General features: G+C 41.8%; 2 protein-coding genes and 1 long non-coding RNA gene across 3 annotated transcripts; 1 reads left to right on the top strand and 2 right to left on the bottom strand.

The window, feature by feature from the left end:
• Positions 1 to 388: 388 nt before the first annotated feature.
• LOC135502230 (uncharacterized) lies at positions 389 to 19,220 on the bottom strand. Its single transcript, XM_064794888.1, has 13 exons — positions 19,082 to 19,220; positions 12,132 to 12,211; positions 9,091 to 9,420; positions 8,338 to 8,607; positions 7,292 to 7,339; positions 7,151 to 7,198; positions 6,923 to 6,970; positions 6,173 to 6,324; positions 5,976 to 6,009; positions 5,487 to 5,508; positions 4,712 to 4,824; positions 4,219 to 4,436; positions 389 to 3,482 (listed from the first exon to the last, which is right to left on the bottom strand). The coding sequence occupies exons 2-13, from the start codon at positions 12,205 to 12,207 to the stop codon at positions 3,312 to 3,314; spliced, it is 1,530 nt and encodes a 509-aa protein (XP_064650958.1). The 5' UTR covers positions 12,208 to 12,211; positions 19,082 to 19,220; the 3' UTR covers positions 389 to 3,311.
• LOC135502229 (uncharacterized) lies at positions 13,374 to 15,124 on the top strand. Its single transcript, XM_064794887.1, has 2 exons — positions 13,374 to 13,757; positions 14,519 to 15,124. The coding sequence occupies exons 1-2, from the start codon at positions 13,374 to 13,376 to the stop codon at positions 15,122 to 15,124; spliced, it is 990 nt and encodes a 329-aa protein (XP_064650957.1).
• A 2,741-nt stretch (positions 19,221 to 21,961) lies between the features above and the next one.
• On the bottom strand, positions 21,962 to 24,703 carry LOC135502516 (uncharacterized). The gene is made up of 3 exons (XR_010449784.1): positions 24,667 to 24,703; positions 23,520 to 23,598; positions 21,962 to 22,973 (listed from the first exon to the last, which is right to left on the bottom strand). It is a non-coding gene; the product is annotated as an uncharacterized LOC135502516 (long non-coding RNA).
• Positions 24,704 to 24,859: the final 156 nt, after the last annotated feature.

The raw sequence follows: 24,859 nt of genomic DNA, 5'->3' as shown, positions 1-24,859 counted from the left end.
CCCATTGTTCGACATCATGAGGAGGCGAAACAATGGGATAATCGGTCACTTTGGCGTTTCAGGGGATGTACAAAGTTGCCGAAACGCCAACGCGACCGCCTGTCCCACTATTCGGCACGCTTATGTTCTCGTTGACGTTCCTGGGGTTTGGCGAAAACTGCCTATTACTGTCTTTCGCCCGTTTATGAGTTCGCCAATTGCAAACTCCACAGATTCGTCAATCCACGATAACTGCCCAGTGAAGTCATTTAGTGGCAAGCAGGGGTTTTATCCTTCTCGCCACATATATCCCATATGCAAGTTGTCCAAGCTAGTAAGTAACAGCACATATATCAACTAAAGGACAAAACGAAGACAAATGTAAATTGCCTACACATGTTTATTGCATACGGTTAACCAGTGTTAAAATACAATCAATGTTTTATTTCGGAAACAGATCCGCAAAAATCGAAATCTTCATAAAATATAATCTTCCTAACATATCACCGACGTTGCACTCAGCTGTTACAGGAAACCTATAGCGAAACGCTTATAGAAATTGGGATTTTTGAACGGCCCGGTTAAAACCTAAGGCGGGAATAAGCTTCCATTGATGAATGTTTGCAGTTTCGAGTTTCCCTCAAGTAGTTCATTATGTAGCCAATGAGCTGCATAAGAATTAATTACAAATTTTGTTATTTTAACCACGTTCAGCTAGTCTTAATATTAATAAAGACTTGTGCCACGACTGGATTTCTTTAAGTGGGAATCAATCTCAGAATGGATGTTGTTGGGCCGATCGTTCCTTTTTTTCTGAAAAAACGCCCAACCTGATTTTAAAGCCAGCTCGGCAGAATCTGATTACTACAGTAAATGTGTGCATTTAATATTAATAATGATAATAATATTGAGTTCTTAGATAGCGCTTTTCCTTGTTTCCCTGTTCAATGCGTTTTTTGGATACTGTATTATTACCCTGGTCTCCACAGAAATCAATCAGGGGTTTCAAGGAGCAACCAGAAGGGGCTCACTTCAACCCGTACAAACTGTACATTATCTACAGTGATGTGTAGATGTGACAGTCTTCTTTTCACACCAGTGCTTTTTTGAGGTACAGAATCATAATCAGAATCATAATCAGTACATAAAGTAACACTACCCAGAAGACAATGTCGAAGTGCACACACCGTATGTGCCTTTCTGATATAATCTACATGTAGCTCAAATAACCTGATTTCTAGAATCTTCGTAATTTATTACAAGAATGGTAAAATATTCTTTCATAATATGAATTTCTTAACAAAGGTACTGGTCCCCATCAATGGAAGTGTCTGATTAATTAATGAAAAACAGGCTTAGAAGAGGTATGTTTATCACATTGGTCTTCCTCTTAAATTACAATATCAGTATCGACATCTTGAAATCACGACCGAACAACCATAATGATAATATCTTACCAATGCTGTCTTTGGAATCGTTCGGACTGACACAAAATAAAAATTTCCAGAGTTTTTAAAACCCGTGTAACAAGTAAAAAAATGTCTACAACAAAATATCTAAAATGATTCTACTCAATAACATCAATAAGTTGCCCCTTAATGAAAACTCAACTGACAGGCACACTTATGAAACGAAAAATAAAATAATGCAACTATCTAAGATGTCATATTTTCCACACAAATAAATAAAAAATCACCGGGTAATATTTTACATTGGTGCCTTTTTTTCTATTCCGTTTGCATCGATTGATTTTCGTGTAACACAAAAATATCCATTACATAATTACCAACATCACAAGGTACAAAATACATACAATTATAACGAACATGAACAAAACCCTTAATAAACGAGGCCTTCACATCTTGAATAAACTTAACAAAAAGTCACAAGACTGGAAAGATTTAGATTAGATTTAGATTTTTAGATTAGTGAACAACCGGCACGTCGTCATCCTGGCACCAGTTGTGTTCAATATACTCCGCCTCTCGATATCTCAAATTTTTATATAAGAGTTATAGTAGGAGTATCAAAAACCTGTATCTCAGAGTTGGTTCTAACCTTGGAACGTTCTAAAATCATAAAACCATGCCCATGAAACCACCCATGAAATTACCGAAATTTTACAATAATATAAAATGTACTTAGACTGATGCTTGTTCATGTATATTGAATGTAAATTAAATGATTTCTAAACTTCAAACAGTCACCGAGCCAGAGTTGTTGGCGTCACGTGAAGCGCAGGCGTTTGTCACCAAAACGAGACCAAAGCCGTATCTGAATTTTCTGAGTTGTTTTTTCTTATAATGTTTGACAATCCGGTTCAATTTGAAATATAAAACGTAATTCATAAAATGGTCTTTTCACATAAATCTAATGCATTCTGATTCTCAAGTTCCTTCCAAGCTTATAATTTGATCTTGAACCTAAATGTATTGACATTGCTCAGGTTCCAGACAATGCGCGTTGGAGGCTACGGAGGCAATACCCCTGGAATTTCAATCTTGAAACCATTTTGTTCTCAAAATTGTCCCAAATAGTCATTTCCGAACCTAACTCATCATTTTACCAACCTTTTCCTTCGGCCAAATCTAGTGCAAACTTCATGTGTCTAGTTACATATACATGACTGTATAATTATAACATGATCAACATGTATGCACATGTAACCTATTAACAAATATGTAAAAGCACTGAGTGATACATTTATGTACATAAAACTCAAATGAACAAAAAAGAAAACCGAATGTTCAACGGCGATTAAAAATTCATTGAACTGCAGTAAACAATGCACTAGAACAGGGTGTAAGCCAAGGCCTGCCTGAAATCCACAAGCCATGTTCAAAAATGCCTTGCTACACAGACGAAAATCATATTTAGAGATCAGCATCAGTCTGCTACTACAAGTGGCGACGCATAATGGCAAGAAGGCGTATTATTCTGGCCAGGTTAACCCCTCGCCCAGGTGGTCCCTTTAAATGAGCTTTGCCGTGATATATAACCGAATATATAATCAGCGCATATTCTATAAGCACTGTATATCTAAGCACACAAAATCCAATTACATGCAGAAACAGATTTGAAACAAGTGAGCACAGACTACTTACTAAAATAGAGCATTTCATAGAGAAAATACAACTGTCCCCTTATAATAAATGTCGCATCGAGATCTGAATTACATTCCTGATTGTTTGATTGCATATAGGTTCGATGTACAGCTGCATCCGAGCCTATTTCAATGGGCCAGATACACATGTACAGGAAATCTTCAATGATTACTTCGTGTGTATGATGTGTCACCAGGAGATTAAGATGCACAAAGGCCAATTTCGTAACTAAGTAATGTACTGCACAAGTACTTCTTCTTCCTCTTCCAAAGGCGGCGCCTTTCGGCTGAAATCGACAGTTGAGTATGGTGATGGCTCTTCAGTCCGCCTTACTGGATGGTCGTGTTTAGCAGGTTGGAACGAAAGTTTCGCGTACACTGTGCCGTCCACTCCAATTGGCTGAAAAAAACAGATTGAGACCTCAGTAACTGTTGTTGCACACATCTTGAATCTTAGACTGGACTTAAGCACCTTGCTAGATGTGCGACAATACTATACGATCTATTGGTATTACCATAAACTAGGACATATATTTGGGTGCCTGTTGATTTTATGTTGTTCGTGTTTTCACTGAAAATATATAGAATTAAAATTACTGTTCGAGGGTTGTCAAAACGTTTGATAAAGGTCACGCCTAAATTGCAATTTCATGCAATTTCAAAATACGATTTTCGTAATCCGCCTAAATAACAACCGTCAGGAGTTACATTCATCCTGAGATCAGGCTTTTTACTCCTATGACTGAAATACCGAGAGGCTGAGTATTTACAACAACTGGTGCCAGGATGTTTGCATTGGGCTATCTTCCAAAATTTACGGATATGAGGCATTTCTATTGTTAGTGCTATGTGCTAAAGGGGATACTGAGCTGTAGGAGGTCATCATTCATTAAACTATGCTCAAGAACTCTTGTATTGCCAGACGTGTTGCAAAATATGTTGAAATAATTTATCGTGTGAGAAACGAAGTTTTATCGAGTAATATTCTGTACTGTCTCATAGGCCTGTGAAAGGCCGACTATTCAATAGGTGACAATAAACAAATGTATATATACATGTATATATTTGGCTCCAAAAATTGAGTTACTGTGTTTCATATTTTCAGGACATCGCAGGTCACTTGAGGGTCAACTCACCTTCGGTACACCTCCACTGCCACCCTTTTGCTGTGGCTGGATCTTCCTTTTCACATTCCCGTATAGATGTTCCTTAGCAGGACTAGCGGGCTGTGTCGGCCTGAGCAATGTCGGGCGAACTTCCTTCTGACTCCCGTTCTTGCCGACGGGCACGTGGAGAGCCGCACTCTCGGCGTACTGATTCGTGTCCGACACGACATCAGGCGTTCGAAGTTTTGCTGGAAAATTTATTTTTACTGGTTAGGGAAGAAAAATGATAGACAATTACCAAATTTTTACATGTCTCAAGAAAACAAATACATATTTTTCAAGTTCGATTGAGGATCAATTTCAAATTTTCATTTTGACATTTTTTTCCCGATTTCCCATTGAAATTTAGCCCGATGCACATCATTAGGTAATGCGAGCAATGTCTAATTTCTATGAATTCCTCTCAGAGTCATGGCAGTGGCGAGCAAAGTGTATATCTAACTCATCCAGTGGCAGAACTTACATTTTGCAACTTTGTGATTTTCATTAGGGTCGCATTCTGAACGTGGAAGGGAGAGACGCATCGCATGATTGACTTGACCTCCTAATAGGGCTGACTGGCCAGTTACCACATTGCTACGGAAATAATTAAAAACAAAATATGCTTAAAACATGCATTCGGAAGAACGCCTTAGTCACCGGGATAAGAATAGGGTACGGTACGTATGCAGAGGCAAGTCAGTACTATATCAAGTGAATGATCAGCTGGGGCGATGAATGGTCCTTAAAATTCTGACATAGAAGATGCTAATTTTTTGTAGCAAGGTGATTGATACAAATGGTAGAAATTATGACAAAATTCATGCGCCTTTCATAACTCACAACCGTATGCAAACTGGAATGTATGGCTTACTAATGCCTGTGCGAAAAGAAGGCAGAGGGGGGCCCGTAACTTTTTTATGTTTTCTCCTGAGAAAATCACACCAATCATGATAAATTTGAGCATCTAGATGATCAATCAAAAACAAGCCTCTCATCATTTTCTACTAGACCCCCTTCAGAAATAAATCCCAGCAGTCACAGGAAAGATAATTTGCTACGGGACATTTTGCTCGATGTTACAGTCACAGATGTCAAATGGAGGGATTTGGGTGGAATGCAGAAATGCTGGACTTATTCATCAATTCATTCATCCTGGTCGACAGGCGGAGTATATTGAAAACCACTGGTTATGCCAGGATGCAATTTAACACGTTTTGTCTTTCGTAGACTCACTGTGATATTTTAACCGTACTTACTCTTGCGATTCCTGATCATCACCTGAAGAAAGGAGGAATGCATTAGAGTATAGGAGCCGAAATAAGACATTTGCATAGCGATTTGAAATGACGAATTCATATGAAAAGCAGAGCACAGCAAGTCCCCGTTGCTCCCTCCTCCAAGCCTAAGGTATATCATCGCAAAATGACTGGTAATTTATGGTTGCTTGGTCTAGGTGTGGAGCTATACGTCATCTGTTGCTTCCATTGGAGATTGCAGCTTTTCCATTATGCCAGTGCATTGCGGGTATAGCTGTGATATATAGAGGAAGACCACTGCTGTGGCAGCCAGATAGCCATCCTGATTTCAGATCGAGCCAAAGTCAATAGGGCATCAATCCCACTCAACCCCATCATACATGTGACAGAACATTGAAGCCCGTCGGATGACCTGTTTTGCAGAATGCGAAATCCAAGATGACTGCGTGGAAGCTATTCAGGTGGTCCAGAAAAAACGCAACCGGATACTAAAACCATTGAGACCAGTGGATGGGGAATCTTTCTTGAAGAAGAATGATACCAATATTGTCATTTTTCTGGACCACCCTGTATAGGATATCGGATCGGCCTGAAATTCAATAGATGGTTCGTTTTCCCGACCATAGGTGGTACAGACGTATCTGGGGAAGGGCCTTTTGTGCTCAAAAATGAAAATTGTGACTTACCCTTTTTTTGCCACTGGACATCTCCTTGTGTTTGATAACGATTATGACAATGCCGATGACAATGCTGATGACCACCAGTGAGCCCCCTACAGCGATCAAATCGATGCCAACTTTAAAATTTTTGTTTGTTTCTTTCGAGCTTTGGGTTGCTTCTGCAAAATTTAATTGGTGTCCATGAATTGATGTATCAACAGAGGTTAAGGCACATCTATAGACCATAATACTGGATAAGTAATCAGTCTAGGAGACAAGGATCCCTGAATTGCGACTTGATGCGAAAACGAGATTTCGCCTGCATGGTCATCCGCCGATTTGGCTACTGCCTTGTTCGGCATCCTGACCGCACTCTGGCTAACCTGTGTAATTCCTAAAACAAGTTTGCGCAAAAGTGCGCACATATATTCTTCTTGATTTCAATTATAAATTCCCAATTTTCGTTGTCAATTGGTCAAGCACCAGTTGACAATCTTAAGATTCAGCGCGATGTCGCACATCATTCGGTAAATTACAGTAAATTTGGCCACACCGCCTGTATAAATTTCAACTTGTCACTCAAAATATTGAGCTTGCAACAGTAAAGGGTTTTAGAGTCTGTGGCATGTTAAGTTCTTTCAACAGATCCTAGGTCCTAGTATGTAACCATACTATCAATGATTTGATCTCACACATAGTACAGTTTAGTTACACCAGAGTCTTTCAATATAATTTATTGAAAGCCTGTCAGCAAGCGGACACAAAACAACTACTCACCTTCGGGGTTTGCTAATACACTATTGCTTAAGTCACTTGTGTAGGACGCTGTAAAATAAGAGTAAGATGTGACTAACAAAATCCTCATTAACCCTTTGACGAATGAATATCAAAATAATGTTCTTTGAGAACTGTGACCCCCCCCCCTTGAGTATAATTCAGTTACACCATATTTCTATATAATTTATTGAAAGCCTGTCAAAAAGCGGACACAAAACAACTACTCACCTTTGGTGTTTACTGATACACTATTGCTTAAGTCACTTGTGTAGGACGCTGTAAAATAAGAGTAAGTTGTGACTAACAAAATCCTCATTAACCCTTTGACGAATGAATATCACAATAATGTTTTTTGGACCAACTACTCACCTGTGGTGTTTATAGGCACACTATTGCTTAAGTCACTTGTGTCGGATGCTGTAAAATAAGAGTACATGTAATTTGTGACTAACAAAATCCTCATTAACCCTTTGACGAATGACTATCAAAATAATGTTCTTTGAGAACTGTGACCCCCCCCCCCCCCCCACTGGTAGATTATCGACTAGAGCGACGTATAATCAGAAAGAATTCTTCAAGATTAAAACTACAGCTGCGGGCAGATCTGCTCTAACCAGGCGAACGCAGAGTTTGTACTGCCATTCAGGTCATCTAGTAGCTTGAATATCACTACAAACATCAAGGCAAAAGAACAGCATTTCAATCTGTTTGTGTCTTGAGCTCATTTACATTTTGCACTAATCAGTGTATCCCATCGGATACTAATAAATTAAAGTTGGAATCAGGAGTACAACAACACCCTATATTCAGCATGCCCCCCCCCCCCCTGCAGATGTTATGTTGCCAAATCAACCACTTTTGACATTCCTCTCACAACCCCAACCACAACCCTAAATGACATAGCCAACAAAAGCTTAGTTTGCGATGATATCACTGCTGAAAGTGATAAACAGTCGGTATAATGACCAGCAATAATGGTTACTACGAAAACAAAGTCCCAATTTTGTTAATCATACAAACATTCCGGGCCCTTTGAAAGCTACGGGCCATGTATGTGGTTATTATCAATCATAATTGTTATCAATAGGTGTTTACATGTAGCAATAAATTTGGAGTAAGCCTCAATTTTGAGAAAGCCTCTTCTCATCGGCAAATCGCCACGGACCTCAAATATATGAAGAGAAAACACAATGGTAAAGGAATGACTGCCAATCAGTACTTTTTTGTCATATGACCCGATAATCGCATGCTAATAAATTATAATTCTGTGACCATGCCAATGATTCGTTTCCCCTTGGTAAGCCCCCTGCCCCATGCTCACTCAGCAAATTTAATCGGGGGGGGGGGGGGGGGGGTCATCCTCCCCCCGCACTTTCATAATCGACTAAATGTACAAAACAACTAAATATACTCACAGTGAACAACAAAATCCTGTTCCGTGCTTTCTTTAGATCCGGCATCATTTTTTGCGACACAGACATACTTCCCAGCATCTGACTTTTTGACAACCGAAAAGAGCAGGGCACCAGGTTCAACAGTCCCTGGTGAGACAGTGTTGCCATTTTTAGTCCATGTGTACGTGACTGGTTTTGTGACGTTTTCATTTTCAGCATTACAGGTGAAATTTCCAACGTCTCCAACCTTCATCGGTGATGGATTTGTAACTGTCGGGGTGAGGGGTGGAACTGAAATTTAAAAACATTAAGTTAACATTATCAATGGATGCACTTCATGATCATTTACCAAAAAGACCACAGCAGGGCTGTCCTATTTGACCGTCCAATCGACCATTTTGAACCAGAGGTCAAGATTCTATGTTTAAAAAACGCAACAAAACCCTTACCCAGGCAATATTATGCGTGTGTTTTAATTTCGAATTTTGAAAAAATTAGGCGTCATTCATACAGAGGCGAACATATTTTCAAAGTTAGTGTCATCATATCAACGCCAAAACTGCTATTCACGAAAAGGCGAACTTCAATTGCTTAGAATCTTTCCCAGGTAATAGTTGCTACCTCCTTCAGTCACTTCTGAAAACCAGGAAAGATTTGTGTGTGTGTTTCAATTTCCAATTTAATTTAATCCATGAAAGTGCAATACCCAGCAGATTTGCTGCCACCACTGAAGTGCTGTATGAATGGATTGATCGACTATTTTAAGCAACTTACCTAAAACATCTAATTTCAGCGGTGATTTGGCCTCTTCTCCATCTGCCTCACACAGCCACTTTCCGCGGTCCGAAATTTGAACATCACTTAATTGAAAATCATGATTATTCGTATCACACTGAACGTTCTTTAATCTCGATTTATACTTGTCTGCGAAAACACTACAATTGTGCGTCAAATAAATTATTTGACTGATGTTTCCAGTTTTGTCCTTGTACCATGAAACACTCTTGGCGGTCCCAATAACAATGTTACACTCAAACGTTATCGTGTCGCCGAGGCGTGGACTTGAATTATTAAGGCTATTTTTTACTTTTATTCCAAGAGCACCTGAAAAGAAAATTGAGCAAATCAACATCCACAAGAAACAGATTGAGCGGTACGATACTCTATAACACATAAATATCCTTATGCCCACTTTGAAGAACTCTAAGACAAAATCCGAGGTTTCAGAATTCAACTTAATGGGAGACAAGTTGATGTTTCCTTCTTGTACTCGAAATTCCTGTTGCTTGCCCTACTCCACTGCTTTGGTACTGACCACTAGGCGATTTTATGATAGAAGTGTGTTTCTTATTAATACAGGCGAACTCTAAGTTGCTATACTTCATATACATGTACTGTAGATGCGATGTTTACAATGCTGGCTGTTTCCTTCAGGGAAGCTGCAGATTCCCCTTGAAATTTGATTTGGGTATCCAAATTTACGTAGCGGGCTAATTCTCAAGGCTTTAAGGAAGGAGATAGACTGCACTACTAACCAGGTAAGTATTGCATCAAGGAGGAGTCCAAGGCCGAGTATGAGGAAGGGTGTTTGACTGCATGACTTACCAGGTAGGTGTTTCACAAGAAGGAGTCCCAGGCTTGGTAGGAGGAAAGCATGTCGGCCGCACATGATGTATAAGAGTTGCACCAACAGGAGTCCAAGGCCGAGTAGGAGGAAGGGTGTTTGACTGCATGACTCACCATGTAAGATTTCCACCAGGAGGGGTCATAGGCTGAGTAGGGGGAAGGAAGGTTGACTGCATTACTTACCATGTAAGAGTTGCACCAGGAGAAGTCCCAGGCTGAGTAGGAGAAAGGGAGGCTGACTGCATAGCTCACCATGTAAGAGTTCCACCAGGAGGGTCCTAGGCTGAGTATGAGGAAGGAAGGTTGACTTCATGACTTACTTTGTAAGAGTTCCACCAGGAGGGATCCCAGACTGAGTAGGAGGAAGGAAGGTTGTCTGCATGACGTACTTTGTAAGAGTTCCACAAGGAGGGGTCCCAGGCTAAGTAGGAGGAAGGAAGGTTGTCTGCATGACTTACTTTGTAAGAGTTCCACAAGGAGGGGTACCAGGCTGAGTAGGAGGAAGGAAGATTGACTGCATGACTTACTTCGTAAGAGTTCCACCAGGAGGGGTCCCAGGCTGAGTAGGAGGAAGGAAGATTGACTGCATGACTTACTTTGTAAGAGTTCCACAAGGAGGGGTCCCAGGCTGAGTAGGAGGAAGGAAGGTTGTCTGCATGACTTACTTTGTAAGAGTTCCACCAGGAGGGGTACCAGGCTGAGTAAGAGAAGGAAGATTGACTGCATGACTTACTTTGTAAGAGTTCCACCAGGAGGGGTACCAGGCTGAGTAGGAGGAAGGAAGGTTGTCTGCATGACTTACTTTGTAAGAGTTCCACAAGGAGGGGTCCCAGGCTGAGTAGGAGGAAGGAAGGTTGACTGCATGACTTACTTTGTAAGAGTTCCACCAGGAGGGGTCCCAGGCTGAGTAGGAGGAAGCAAGTTTGCCTTCATGACTTACTTTGTAAGAGTTCCACCAGGAGGGGGGTCCTAGGCTGAGTAGGAGGAAGGAAGGTTGTCTGCATGACTTACTTTGTAAGAGTTCCACCAGGAGGGGGTCCTAGGCTGAGTAGGAGGAAGGAAGGTCGTCTGCATGACTTACTTTGTAAGAGTTCCACCAGGAGGGGTCCGAGGCTGAGTAGGAGAAAGGAAGATTGACTGCATGACTTACTTTGTAAGAGTTCCACCAGGAGGGGTCCCAGGCTGAGTAGGAGGAAGGAAGGTTGTCTGCATGACTTACTTTGTAAGAGTTCCACAAGGAGGGGCCCCAGGCTGAGTAGGAGGAAGGAAGGTTGACTGCATGACTTACTTTGTAAGAGTTCCACCAGGAGGGGTCCCAGGCTGAGTAGGAGGAAGCAAGGTTGCCTTCATGACTTACTTTGTAAGAGTTCCACCAGGAGGGGGGTCCTAGGCTGAGTAGGAGGAAGGAAGGTTGTCTGCATGACTTACTTTGTAAGAGTTCCACCAGGAGGGGTCCGAGGCTGAGTAGGAGAAAGGAAGGTTGACTGCATGACTTACTTTGTAAGAGTTTTACCAGGAGGGGTCCCAGGCAGAGTATGAGGAAGGAAGGTTGTCTGCATGACTTACTTTCTAAGAGTTTCACCAGGAGGGGGGTCCTAGGCTGAGTAGGAGGAAGGAAGGTTGTCTGCATGACTTACTTTGTAAGAGTACTACCAGGAGGGGTCCTAGGCTGAGTAGGAGGAAGGAAGGTTGTCTGCATGACTTACTTTTTAAGAGTTCCACCAGGAGGGGTCCGAGGCTGAGTAGGAGAAAGGAAGGTTGACTGCATGACTTACCATGTAAGAGTTGCACCAGGAGAAGTCCCAGGCTGAGTAGGAGAAAGGGAGGCTGACTGCATAGCTCACCATGTAAGAGTTCCACCAGGAGGGGTCCCAGGCTGAGTAGGAGGAAGGAAGGTTGACTTCATGACTTACTTTATAAGAGTTCCACCAGGAGGGATCCCAGGCTGAGTAGGAGGAAGGAAGGTTGTCTGCATGACTTACTTTGTAAGAGTTCCACAAGGAGGGGTCCCAGGCTAAGTAGGAGGAAGGAAGGTTGTCTGCATGACTTACTTTGTAAGAGTTCAACAAGGAGGGGTACCAGGCTGAGTAGGAGGAAGGAAGATTGACTGCATGACTTACTTTGTAAGAGTTCCACCAGGAGGGGTCCCAGGCTGAGTAGGAGGAAGGAAGGTTGACTGCATGACTTACCATGTAAAATTTTCGCCAGGAGGAGTCCCAGGCTTAGTAGGAGGAAGGGAAATCGGTCGCTATACATGTCGATCATGAATCTGCAAAGAACAACGGAAGAAGCATTTTTAAACGACCTTGGTGACAGGCCTAGTTGACCTCACATTATCACACTTCAGATGGTGTTCCTTAAGAATGGGCACGGAAAAAATCACAACAATCATGCTATTGACGAAACTGCAGAAATTTGCACAACTCCACTTAAAAAAAGTCAAATCGGCTATAATGGTACTTTGGCCTCCTATCAAGACCTTTGATTCCAATTGATTATATGTAAGCAACTAACGATCATTAATTACGCATATGTTTTGAAGAGGACTACATGTAACTAGAACATCCGTAAATATATATTTTTTTAAATCACAAGTCTGGGATTAATTATTGCAATCATCCTGACTTATAGTGCATAGGCCTGCATGAAAATCAAATGTTCCGAATGTACAAAATACGCCCATATACTGGCTTCTCCCACTTAACCGAGCGCCAAGAAAATGGCTCGAAAATGACTGAGTCCAGAAACATGGCAGTCTGTAGTTTTTTACCGGTGGGTCGCAAACATTCAATATGACAGCCAATTATAGTGATCAATCGTTATGGGAAGACAACCTTGTAAATGTTGTCAATTTAATAGCGCCTGGTTGCGGCCAGGGCCAGTAATCCCTGCAGTCAGGGTGATGATTATTGAAGTAACGTAATTCTATTACAAGTCCATGTAAATGGTTGGCCAATCCAGAGTCTTTCAAATGAATTTATTTTATCTAATCGATTATGGAATCGTTTCTTGTGGGGGAAATCCAATAAAGGGCACTTCCGTGTCAAATGTCATAATTGTTGTCTGCCATCTTTTTTGACCACGTTCTTTTGGTAATGCCCGCTGTACACGATCCCTCAAAATTGGATGAAAAAAATTTGACCGAAAAGATTGATCGTGTATGGTGGGAAATTGGATGAAATATTTTCCATCAATCAAAGATTGATGGAATAGAGCCGGTCCTATTTTTGAATGACGAATTGATAAAATTTGACCGTGTACAGCGGGCATGGATATTTATTGAACTATTAACCCTATTGAATTGAATTGTTCGTGGGTTCACCGAAATCAATGATCGTCCATTCCTCCTTCATGATGACGGTGGTTATGCAATTTGACGGGTTTGTAATGCAAGGCCTAGATTCCACAGTTTGCCTCTCATAGACGACAACATGGGCTGGACGCAGAGGGCAGTGGAAATCATGATAGAGTCGTATAGGGCCCACCCAATCCTATACAACACCAAAAATGCCCTGTACCACAATCGCGTTAAGAAGGAACTGGCCTACCAAGAGGTACTTGAGGATGTCTGCAAGGAAAAGAGTGACTGCACGGTTGATGACGTGAAGAAAAAAATGAACGGGCTACGTAGCAACTTTGCTAGGGAAATGGAGAAGATAAACAAGACCAAAAGAAGTGGTGCTGCGGCAAAGGATGTGCACAAGCCAACCGTATGGTGGTTCCAGAAGCTGCTCTTTCTTAAGGACCACGTAGAGGCGAGGCCCAGTTCTTGCTCAATGTCGAGAGGCACAGATTGCAATGAAACACTTGACAAGGTAATTAATTCTTAACATCATTTTATTTCTCTGACTACAACAGAATTATTCACTGACTGTACACACAGTTATACAAGAATGGCTGCCTCATTCTACGCTGCAAATTTACCTTGCCACGATACTCGACCAATATTATTGACATAGGAGCAAAGGTAGTCTCTCTGAGCCTGAGCCGCATTTGTAGACCTGTTGCCAGCTTGAGATGAGTGCAAGAAGGACTCTGAAGCGATTTGCCAGAATCCCAAACGCATTCTCAACAACGCGTCTCGCCCTGCTCAGCCTGTAGTTAAAAATTCTGTGGTCAATATCAAGGTTTCGGAACGGGTACGGTTTCATCATGTAAGTATGCAGAGGGAATGCATCGTCTCCTACCAAAAAATAAGGAATTGGGGCGGTACAATATTTCAGGGGTTCAGCATCTGGAAAATCTATACTTCCGTCTACTATAGCCTTGTTTAGGTCACTTTTAGCAAAAACACCCCCATCTCCCACACGGCCATTTGTCCCTGCGTCAATCATAAGAAATTTATAGTCTGCATCAACCAAAGCGAATAGAATCAAACTATGGGTATTCTTGTGGTTGAAAAAGTACGATCCACACTTCAGAGGTGGGCGAAAAGTCACATGTTTGCCGTCGATAGCTCCAAGACAGTGGGATAGATTCCATCTGTACTCAAAATCTCTAGAAACCTGAAGCCACTCTTGTGCGTTCGCTGGCATCTGAAAAAAGGAAAAGTTGCAATGTTAACCTCCACTTTCAGGACTCCTCTGCTCATGACGACTCCGACCAAGAGTTGCATGATGAATCACCACGTCCTGGAACGCCATCGGTAGGACACTCAGCAAAACCGTGCACATCCCAGGAACCGAGTAGACCTAAACCAAGGGCGAAAAAGAGTCGTTCTGTAGAGGAGTCGATGTTGCACACAGCAGCTGATGCTTTGACTGAATTGAAAGATGCTGTTGTCAGCTCAAACATGAATGAAAGCACTAGTACACCAACGCAGAACGAGGACCAATTTGATATTATTGGTAAATTTGTGGCTTGCGAAAAGCGCAGCCTGCAGCATGCTGACATAAGGCAAAGTGCAAAAAGGAAAATAAACATGGCGCTTCTTGATGCGCAAGAGTCTGAGTTGGGCAGAAATACTCAGTTGACTAGAAGAGTCCCTCCGCAGCACATTAATAATGCAACAGTTCCTCCTGGAAAACATGGTTACAACCAGCAGTGTTCCATCATGACGTATAACGGTCAGCCTAGTCGTAAAGATTTTCCAAATGTAACAACTTCAAATGCATGTAGCATGGGGAACACCGCTGATATTCTTGGTAATGCCATGATGCAAACATTTTACAGTACTGAATGATTGTGCATTTAAGTATTTTGTTATTGTAAAGTCAGCTACAGCAAGAAATAAAAAATGGTTAAAAGGAAAACATTGCAGTGTCATTTTCATAGTGTTCGTATTACCTTTATGAAATCGCCTTTCAAAACCGTGTAGAGGGCATCGCACATCTCTGGAACAATTCTACCTATCGTGCAGGCGCTAATCCTTGTTGAGAACTCTAGACTTTGGAATGTTTCTCCAGTTGCCAAGAAACGCAACGTCACCGCTAAACGTTCGGCAGGAGTGATTGCCTGGCGCATATTGGTGTCTGACCTATAAACGTATGGAGTGACTCTATCAACGAGATCAGCAAATATCTCTTCATCCATACGCAGATAGTTTTTGTAAGAAGCGGGGTCTTCCAGCCTGAGCTCCTCGTTTAGCATGGCATATGCCCCTTTGGATGCTCTTCGAAGGATCCATGGCCGTGTCCAATATCGGCGTCGTCGTCGTCGTTTCTTCTTCAATGCGGCCATGGCTATTGCCATAGCAGCAACGACAGCTGACGCAGCAACGGCCACAAGCAGTCTTGACTGCACGGGAGCCATTTTGTGAATGATTGGATGAAAATGATTGACCGTGTATGGCGGGACCCTCTACATACAAATTTGACCAAAAAGATTGATGAAAAAGTTTGATGAAAATGATTGACCGTGTACAGCGGCCATTTCGCAATTCGATGGATTTTATTGGTAGGCCTAGCAGGCTCCCTGATGAGCTTAACGTATGGAATGATGACGATGACGACGGTGACGACGATGATGATCGAAAATCGGCCACACCGATGATCAAGGACATTGTGAGCGGATCACCAGGCGGGAAGTGGTCAGGATGATCAGCCTCGGCTGGGAAAGGGTCACACAACAGACGATTATGAACAGTTGGAGAGCCAGTAGCCTAGTTCCTGAGGACGATGACGAAGTTGGGGAGGGGGTAGAGATGGTAAATGATGAGCTTGAGCAGATTGTTGAGGGGATTGAGTTTTCTGAAGGAGAAGAGGATGATGATGCTATTGATGATTACTTGTAAACTCCGTTTGGATAATATCATTGATTGGTAAATTGATAAGTAAATATGTGATCTCATTTGATTTATTCGTTGACAGCAAGACTTCTTTACTGGGACATTTTGAAGACCCATTAAGCTGGCTTCATCATCGACCCCAGATAAGAAATTTCTGGTCAACCAACACTATAGGCATAAAATGAGGACGCTAGTAGTATTGTATTCATTCATTCAGTACAGGACTACCCCATGTCAATGTTCATGTCTTTTATCCACTGACGTGGAAGGCATTGGCATAGCCCACGAAAAGGGAGTCAATTATCAGCTGTGGCTGTTCTTTCTAATGTTCGCCTGCCACCAGTAAAATCAGCCTATTCATTTGGACTTAGTGATTTTACGATTCAGCCGCGCTCGGTAAAGTGGGAGAAGACAGTATGCGTCCATAACGAGGAAGAAGAATACCTATTATGTGAAGAAAAGAAATAACTGTTCGCCCAGTGGTTATCTTCCATAATATTTGTGTAGTGAATCATGTACCATGCATCACTGATGTAATGTTTAACTGGTAATGACCAAATTATGTAGAAGATAAACGAGGTCACCAAACTTAACGAGCAGAAAGAAATTATTTGCATTCATATAATCGACCAACGATGAATAGCAATAAGGCAGGAGACAACGGAAAACTGATAGTTTTTTTCTGCATGTTTGATGAAAGACCAATTAGTATAGCCAAATATAACTGATCAAATGTGTTCCAATGGCATATTTCAAGTTTTTTATGTAACCTGATTCTGAGGAAATCAAGGCTTAATGCTCGATTCGCAGGGCAGGAGAAACCCCCTGATTTCCTCAATGTGGTTCAAAGTGAGAGAAACTGGACGACAAATCTCCGCTAGTGATATGAATGATGGAGTCTCCATATACACTCAAGCCGAGTCTCCTTTTTAGAGTTAAGCCAAGTCGCCCTTTATATTCAAGCCGGGTTCCAGTTAAACAGTCAAGTGGAGCCAAGTTTTATTTATACAGTCAAGTCGAGTCTCCTTTTTAGAGTTAAGCCGAGTTTCAAAAAAGTTTGTCTTATTCAATTGCATTTCGCGTATCTGTCCGAAATATTTCTTCCTAAAACGAAGACATATTTTATTGTTTGATGCGCATTATTTCCGTAGCGTATGGAAAATTGCTGTGTGATGAAGTTATTCGTGCAGACGATGATTAAGTTGGAAATTTTCCTTGGATCGCGAAAGGTCGTTCACTGCAAGTCCAAGTATGAATGCCGACACTATCGCCCAAGATATCACTCTACCCCACATGTCAATGCAAAGCGAAATCGACCGACTGACACAAATGCATTATTGTGGGCGCTCCCCGGGGCGCTCACCATTCTATCATTGGCGATCGAATAGTTCGTGGGAAGGGTACCACCGCACCGCAATTCCTTTGAAACTGTAGCTTATCTGCCTTTATAAGCCCCCCTCTTAGGAGGGGCTCTTAAGATACACGTGTGTGCGGGAGTACATAATGTAAATGAAGAGAAATAAAGAGAGTAATATTGTATATCCAACAAACAATTTTTTTTGGTTTTTCAAAATGGCGCTGAATAAATAAATCAGACCAGTTGTAGCGCTGAATTATAAATCAGACCAGTTGTAACAGGTTACGAGAACATCTAATTTAAATCTTCATGGGAATTCGCTACATATGCCTAAGAAATTGGCCAATTATATTGATATTTTTATTAGAGAAATATCCGTCCTAAATAATGACAGAAAAGGGTGGTTTATTTCAATTTTGTGTCGACATGGTCGAGGTCACGTGACATAAAAACAAAACAATCGCACACACCATTCCAAAAAAGGCACTTTAAGAAAAACAAATACGTTTTTCCTGCTTAAAACCACACTGACGACTAAGTTATATTGGTCTACTGCCCAAATCTGAAGTATCAAAATGAATAACAAACTAGAACTAGGTCTATTTAGCAAAAGTTGCGTGAAAAATTCGGGTGAGCGACATTCTGCACCCTAGCGGCCAATAATTAAACTACTTTCAGCCGTCTGCTCCGGTCTCGTTAGGGAGTTTTTCCCAAATGTACGCGACGATGACGTGCCCCATTAACAGGATGTAACATCTATTTTAAAATGCGTTTCCAAAGTGAATGCATGAGGACAACCCATTTGTGTCGTATATCACTGGAAACGCCTGATTCCCGTGAATAAGGACAATCACAATGTATTACATTACCAAAACAAAAATGTGTCGGAAGGAACTATATGGATGGTCCCATCGCACCCCACCCCCCCCCCCCCCTCCAGCAGTATGACACAGAAGGGCTAGTTGACTGTCCACCGGGGGGGTTTGGGGGAGCTTCCCCCCAACGCACTGGTAAAAACCTATGTCGACGGAGGGGGGTTTGGGGGGTGTCCCCCTATTGTAATAGCTGTAGTTGTTAGAGCTTGCACTTAACAATATGCTCGTAGGGGGGTTCGGGGGAGCTCCCCCGACCTAAAGGGGGGCTCACTTAGTCCTTGACTTTACATATTAGAGAACTCTTTGGATTTTTGCTCCCTCTTCTATACCTAGACCCCTTACCGACTCTTGATTCAGATACCTTAGATCCTAAGGATATCGATACGTTGTGTGGTCACATTTCGCTCGAAAATCCAAAATTGGAATTGAATTCTGGGATTTCAAAAATGTCAAATGTCCCTCGGAATTTCCGGATTACGCGATTAAATTTTCATACCCAAGGATTTTACACATGTCTCACACGGAAACCCACCTCTGGATGGAAAATGATCATTACCTTGCAAAGCCGCCTTGCAGAGTGGATCACCAATCCCTGCCGACTAATTTCGCCGTATGTAGGTCTCGTGGTGGATTACAATCTCAAACACAAGGATTTTACACATGACTCACACGGAAACTCACCTCTGGATGGAAAATGATCATCACGTCGCAAAGCCGCCTTGCAGAGTGGATCACCAATCCCTGCCGACTAATTTCGCCGTGGGTATGTCGGGTGGTAGGACACAAATCATGGTATGTACAACCTACTCCAAAAATAGGAAATATTTGATAGGATCATCAAATATCAGCGACTCTTCAATTGATCTCGTGCCAAATGATGACAGAACCTGTCATTGCTTCATTATGGATGCCAGACCATTCAGAGTTGGTGGCGCAGTCTCTAAACTGTTATTCAAACTTTGGTTGATGCTATGTATTGAAGGACAATGCATTGCATATCATGACGTACAGCGCGGATGGAGGTCTATTTCTTTTTCATGGACCAACAGTAATTACGAACGACGTAGGGTTCCTATGGTTTCATTGGTCTTAATTCTGCTCTGCGAGAAATTCTTTTTGTGATTGGAGTGACGTCAAATCGTGCTCCAGGAAGGTTCTGGCCAACGCTAAATAAGCACCCGGAGGTGTGTTTAGACACAATGAAAAACGCAGAATGGTATTTGAGATGCTCAAAGACCTCTTATGTGGTCCAGCTTCTTTTTTTTCCATTTCGCTAAATTCAACGAGGAGCACATTTCTGTTAGTCGAAAAGCTCAAAAGCCTTTTTTTCTGAGTGGGTGCATATATTCTTATCTACACAACTACAGAAACTGCAACGGTGAGTTATTTTAAGGTTGCAGGGCCATATTAACAGCGGTTGGGGGAGGGGCAGGGGGCAACTGCCACCACAGACGTACACCACAACAAAGACAGAAAAGCCCATGCCTCCAATGGCCTCCGACGTCTTCGTTGGAATCTTTCTGACAACTCAAAGTGAGGCCAAAAACAAGGGCCTAAAAATTCAGCAAGCAAGGGCCCAGGAAAGTGTGAAAGTGGGGTATTCAGACACAGGACTGACCACAAAAGGCTGATGATTTTCACCATCGGTGCAACATCTGTATAGTCGGTATTGGTTGCGTCACCAACAACTACTTGGGTATGGGGTTGAGCTGACATTTACCCTAAGCCTCCGCTGCCGCTTGTGTTTCGCCCTGTTTTTCAGCTTGACCCTTTCCCTTTACCACCAGTTCGGTATGAATTCTTTAGAGGAAATGGCCAACAACACATGTTGACCATTTAATAGAATCATGAGGAATGAAATTATATTCACATAATGTTTATTCATAATAAGCATGATTATTTGGACACTGGCTAACTCAAATATTGAAAGAAACGGAACTCATGTGATAAAAAGTTGTGCGGAGTGCTAATTATGCTGAAAATAGTACAAGTAAAAACTACAATATTTGTCAAAATTACGGCTTATCAGCGCTAAAGAAATTTTCAGTGATAAGAAATCATCAACGATGTTTTTCCCGTTGACTGCTGGGGAAGGCGTTGAGAGAAACCCGTTTTGTTATCTTTATCAATCAATTTCTGGTCTGGGAGTGCGAGATCTTGTATCCTGCTGTGCTGGCTCTGCCGCGTTGATATCATCTACCCAAATCTACAGAGCACATGCAGACAACGACAAAACGAGCCCACATCTACTTCATCACAGAATAAGAGGAAACTCAGAAGTGGAACGTGGAGTAGTAAACCTCCGAAGAAAACAACATCATTGTGCCTACCGCGGGGATGAGAACAACGCTAATAGCGTATCCAACGTTAGTGTCAGAGCTCCACAGGCTTGTTGTAATCTATTGTTTTTAGTTTCTTTCAGTCCCGGTGAAATCAACTCGAAGCAACGTGTAACATCACGCAGGCACACATTCTCATTTATGTTCGGATGCGTGCCATATGCAGCATCCGTCCTGATTTGATGCCGAAGGCCAGGATACCATGCTCCACCCCCTGGCCATACACCCACCTGTTCAATAGATAATGCTAATCACCCCAACTCGTCTCCCTTCCAGTATTAGGGACTTTCGGCAAGTTCAAAATTCATGCCCGTATTGCGTATCCGTATCGTTGTTACGCGTGGTGTTTTCAGATCTTGCATATTCCCAATGTGTGATAAGCGATAGGGACACTGTTTTACATCTAAATGTTCCTTGAATGAGAAGTTACTGGGAAGAATTATTTTGATTTCACCTTTCAAAATTGTTCAGGATGGGAAAATGTCATACGTAAATTCGATAGGGCTACATAATACGGGCGTGAATTTTGCACTTACAGGACAGATAGGCGTACGTACTTGTCTATCACTGCGCCATCTACACGGCGAGGCAGTCCTACATGTACACTCTCACTGCTTCAATTCTCCGCCATCTGAATATATACATTTGATATTTTTCAGTGATATCAATTCCCTTTTCTAAATCTGGTCCCCAAGAGAGGGCAAAGAAGTTGTTATGGGCCGCCCTGTAACGAGCTTTCGCAGCCAACGGGGACGAGCTAAATTCAGCATCCGGCTGTGGAAGACGCACTGGTTACGTCAGGAAGTATCTGAATATCAGAATAGTTCTTTTGCGCATGCCCAAAACGTTTTTGCCCCTCAACTGCACCGAGCCACAGCATAGAATTAAAAACTCTAAGGCGCGCATCTTTGAGTTAAACAATGTAAACATTCAAACTTGTTGCTAATCTTCGTCTCGAAGCTGACATACCCATACGGATCCATTGTTGACGGCCCGAATGATAAACACGTGTGATTGTACAGAGTGTATGAAGTGCAGGCACAATGTACACCGTGTTGTACAGGCAACGTAACGATAGCACGATAAAAATTGGTTACAACGTCATAAACGGTTACAAAAAACGTTATTCATAAAGTACCTGTTGGGCTTCGTTCTCTAAAAAATGATAATTATATTGATTCGCCTATATTTTTTCTTTGCTCGTGGCTTTCCTGGTGGCACTTGGCTCTTAAATAGAGTCTTGGCTCTTGGCTCTTGGCTCTCAGATTAGGGTGTCCCAAGGTTTCAGCTCCCTAGCGCAGATTTGCGGGTGGAAATTATTTCCATTTGTCACATCATCACCGTGTAAATCAGCATACACTCAATACTTGAAATATATTTCAGTTGAATATATTCACCGGATTTTGATAAAACCATACTAATTTGATCCCGTATTATTTTTGCTGACGAGTGGATGTTCGGCACGCGATGGTTACAATGGTGAGAATTATGGAGTACAATGTTCTTGCCAATGATATTATGTTGCTACCAATACAGCAGCCTGGATACACCATTCTTTTGTATTGGCATATTTTAATGAAACAGCATAAACATTTGTTCCCGCTTTGAGCTTGCCATGTTATTTGCCTTATGAATCGAGGGGTCTTCCAAAGGTTTCATTACACTAAAAAGAGTCAGAGAAAGAACGTTATACCTTAGATACAACTCGTGGTCTCAATTCTTCCGCACTGAGCCCCCTGAAATCTAAATAATCACTTTTGGACACTGGCTTTAGATGCTCATAAAGTGACTGTTGACCGTCCTCATCCGGTTGATTCGTCTGGTGAACATGAACATGTATCAGTGCCGAGGCAACCTGAGACGACGTCGCCTGACTTGTGCGGCAAGCAGGAACAGAGCTGTAATCTGAGCCCGATGCATTACCCTGCCACTCATTGTCTACGTAGTCATATGAATCTACGTCAAAGATATCGTCTGAGCACGCGGGCTCTTCTTTATCCTCATCACAACGAACTGAAACGGGGGGCCTTTTAACCATTGGATGTGCGGGATATTTATCCGTTGTGCGTTTTGAGTGAGAGGATGCGTCATTAAAGAAATCAGGGTCAATGTTGGCGTATGTATGATTAGGGCGTTTCTTGATTGGTGTCAATTCATTTCTTGCAGCATCGTCATTACTGTCATTTGCAGGTCGATTAATTTTTTTAGACAATTTCAGTTTCAGTCGACGATTCCTGTGTAAGCAAAACAAATAACATTGTAAATAAACAGCATTAGTATCTCATACGGTAGAATCTCTATTAAAGACACCCTCGGAAATGACAGGTGCTGTCCTTACCAAAGAGGTGTCCTGATCATTAGAGAGATCAAATTGAATTGAAGGCACCCAATTTGGGAGCAAAATAAGTGTCCTAAGTAGACAAGGTGACCTTAATAGTGAGGTGTCTGCTAAGATTCTACTGTACATCAGTATCTTGATTATTTCCATTTTGAGTCGATACAATCGATATTACACCTTTCGAAATGTCAGTGTATAATTGTATCAATTGAATATGAGACGATATGCATACCACAGGCCTACCATGGTACCAATCAATAATACCCCCATGTACGTAACATGCCAGTGTGTATAATGGGAATCCCAGAATATGGTACGTAAAACCATATCAAATGATATTTTGAATTTGAAAGTTGAACAAACGTGCCATCATTTATTTACGGTGTATGACATGATGTGAAGAGGCCTAGGTAATTAATTGACAACTAATTTTCATGCTTACCATTGAGCAACTGCCAAAAAGACGACTGTTGTCACTAATATGACTGTGCCAATGAAGCCGACACAAAAATATACAACAACTGGAAAATAAAATATGTTATGATTTATAAATACAACTAACAATAAAATGCACGAACTTATGTAAGTAGGCAAAGGTATAGAGAATGGCACGTTCGGGTTGATGATGGCAGACAGCAGTCCAATTTCATATAAATGTCGGTGGACTGCAGACCATTTTGGGATGGTCGAGTGGCAGCCAGTGCCAGCATGCTAGCGCAAGTTATTGAACCAACCTACACAGAACAGCTCTCAGGCAGATTTACTCTATCCATCTATACATTAATACTGGAACTGGTAAAAGTATCTTTAAGTCTACCACCGCCTTAACCGCTCTTTCGTATGTGCATGTGAATTTTACCATTGAAGCCATTATGTCTCCAATCAATATTTTCAAAGCAAATGTGTTTTTCGATTGTTTTATCGTATGAACATCACGAGATCGCATGTTTTTTCGTATGAATAGCTGGCCAGGCTAAAGGTAGGCCTAATAGACGGTGCTGCCATCAAAGCCCGGCACCTGGGTCATAAAGGTGTTCTGGAGGTCTAATGTTAATCACACAGGCCCAACGCGTCCTGAGTTGCGTCTGAATTGAAGTCCTGAATTGCGACTTGATGCGAAAAACGAGATTTCGCCTGCATGGCCATCCGCCAATTTGACTACTGCCTTGTTCGGCATCCTGACCGCACTCTGGCTCAGCTGTGTAATTCCTAAAACAAGTTTGCGCAAAAGTGCGCACATTTTAATCTTCTTGATTTCAATTATCAATTCCCAATTTTCGTTGTCAATTGGTCTAGCACCAGTTGACCATCGTAAGATTTAGCGAGATATCGCACATCATTCTGCAAATTACAGTACATTTGGCCACGCCGCCTGTATACATTTCACGCTTGTCTCTCAAAATATTGAGCTTGCAACAGTAAAGGGCTTTAAGAGTCTGTGGCATGTTTAATTCTTTCAACAGATCATTGGTCCTAGTATGTAACCATACTATCTCACATATAGCGCAGTTCAGTTACACCAGAGTCTTTCAATATAATTTATTGAAAGCCTGTCAACAAGCAGACACAAAACAACTACATGTACTCACTTGTGGTGTTTATAGGCACACTATTGCTTAAGTCATTTGTGTTGGGTGCTGTAAAATAAGAGTAATTTGTGACTTACAAAATCCTCATTAACCCTTTGACGAATGAATATCACAATAATGTTTTTTGAGAACGGTATATAATTTATTGAAAGCCTGTCAACAAGCGGACACAAAACAACTACTCACCTTTGGT

The sequence above is a fragment of the Lineus longissimus genome, chromosome 18 (genome assembly GCF_910592395.1).
Source record: "Lineus longissimus chromosome 18, tnLinLong1.2, whole genome shotgun sequence".
NCBI lineage: Eukaryota > Metazoa > Nemertea > Pilidiophora > Heteronemertea > Lineidae > Lineus > Lineus longissimus.
This window is presented reverse-complemented; position numbering and strand designations above follow the sequence as displayed.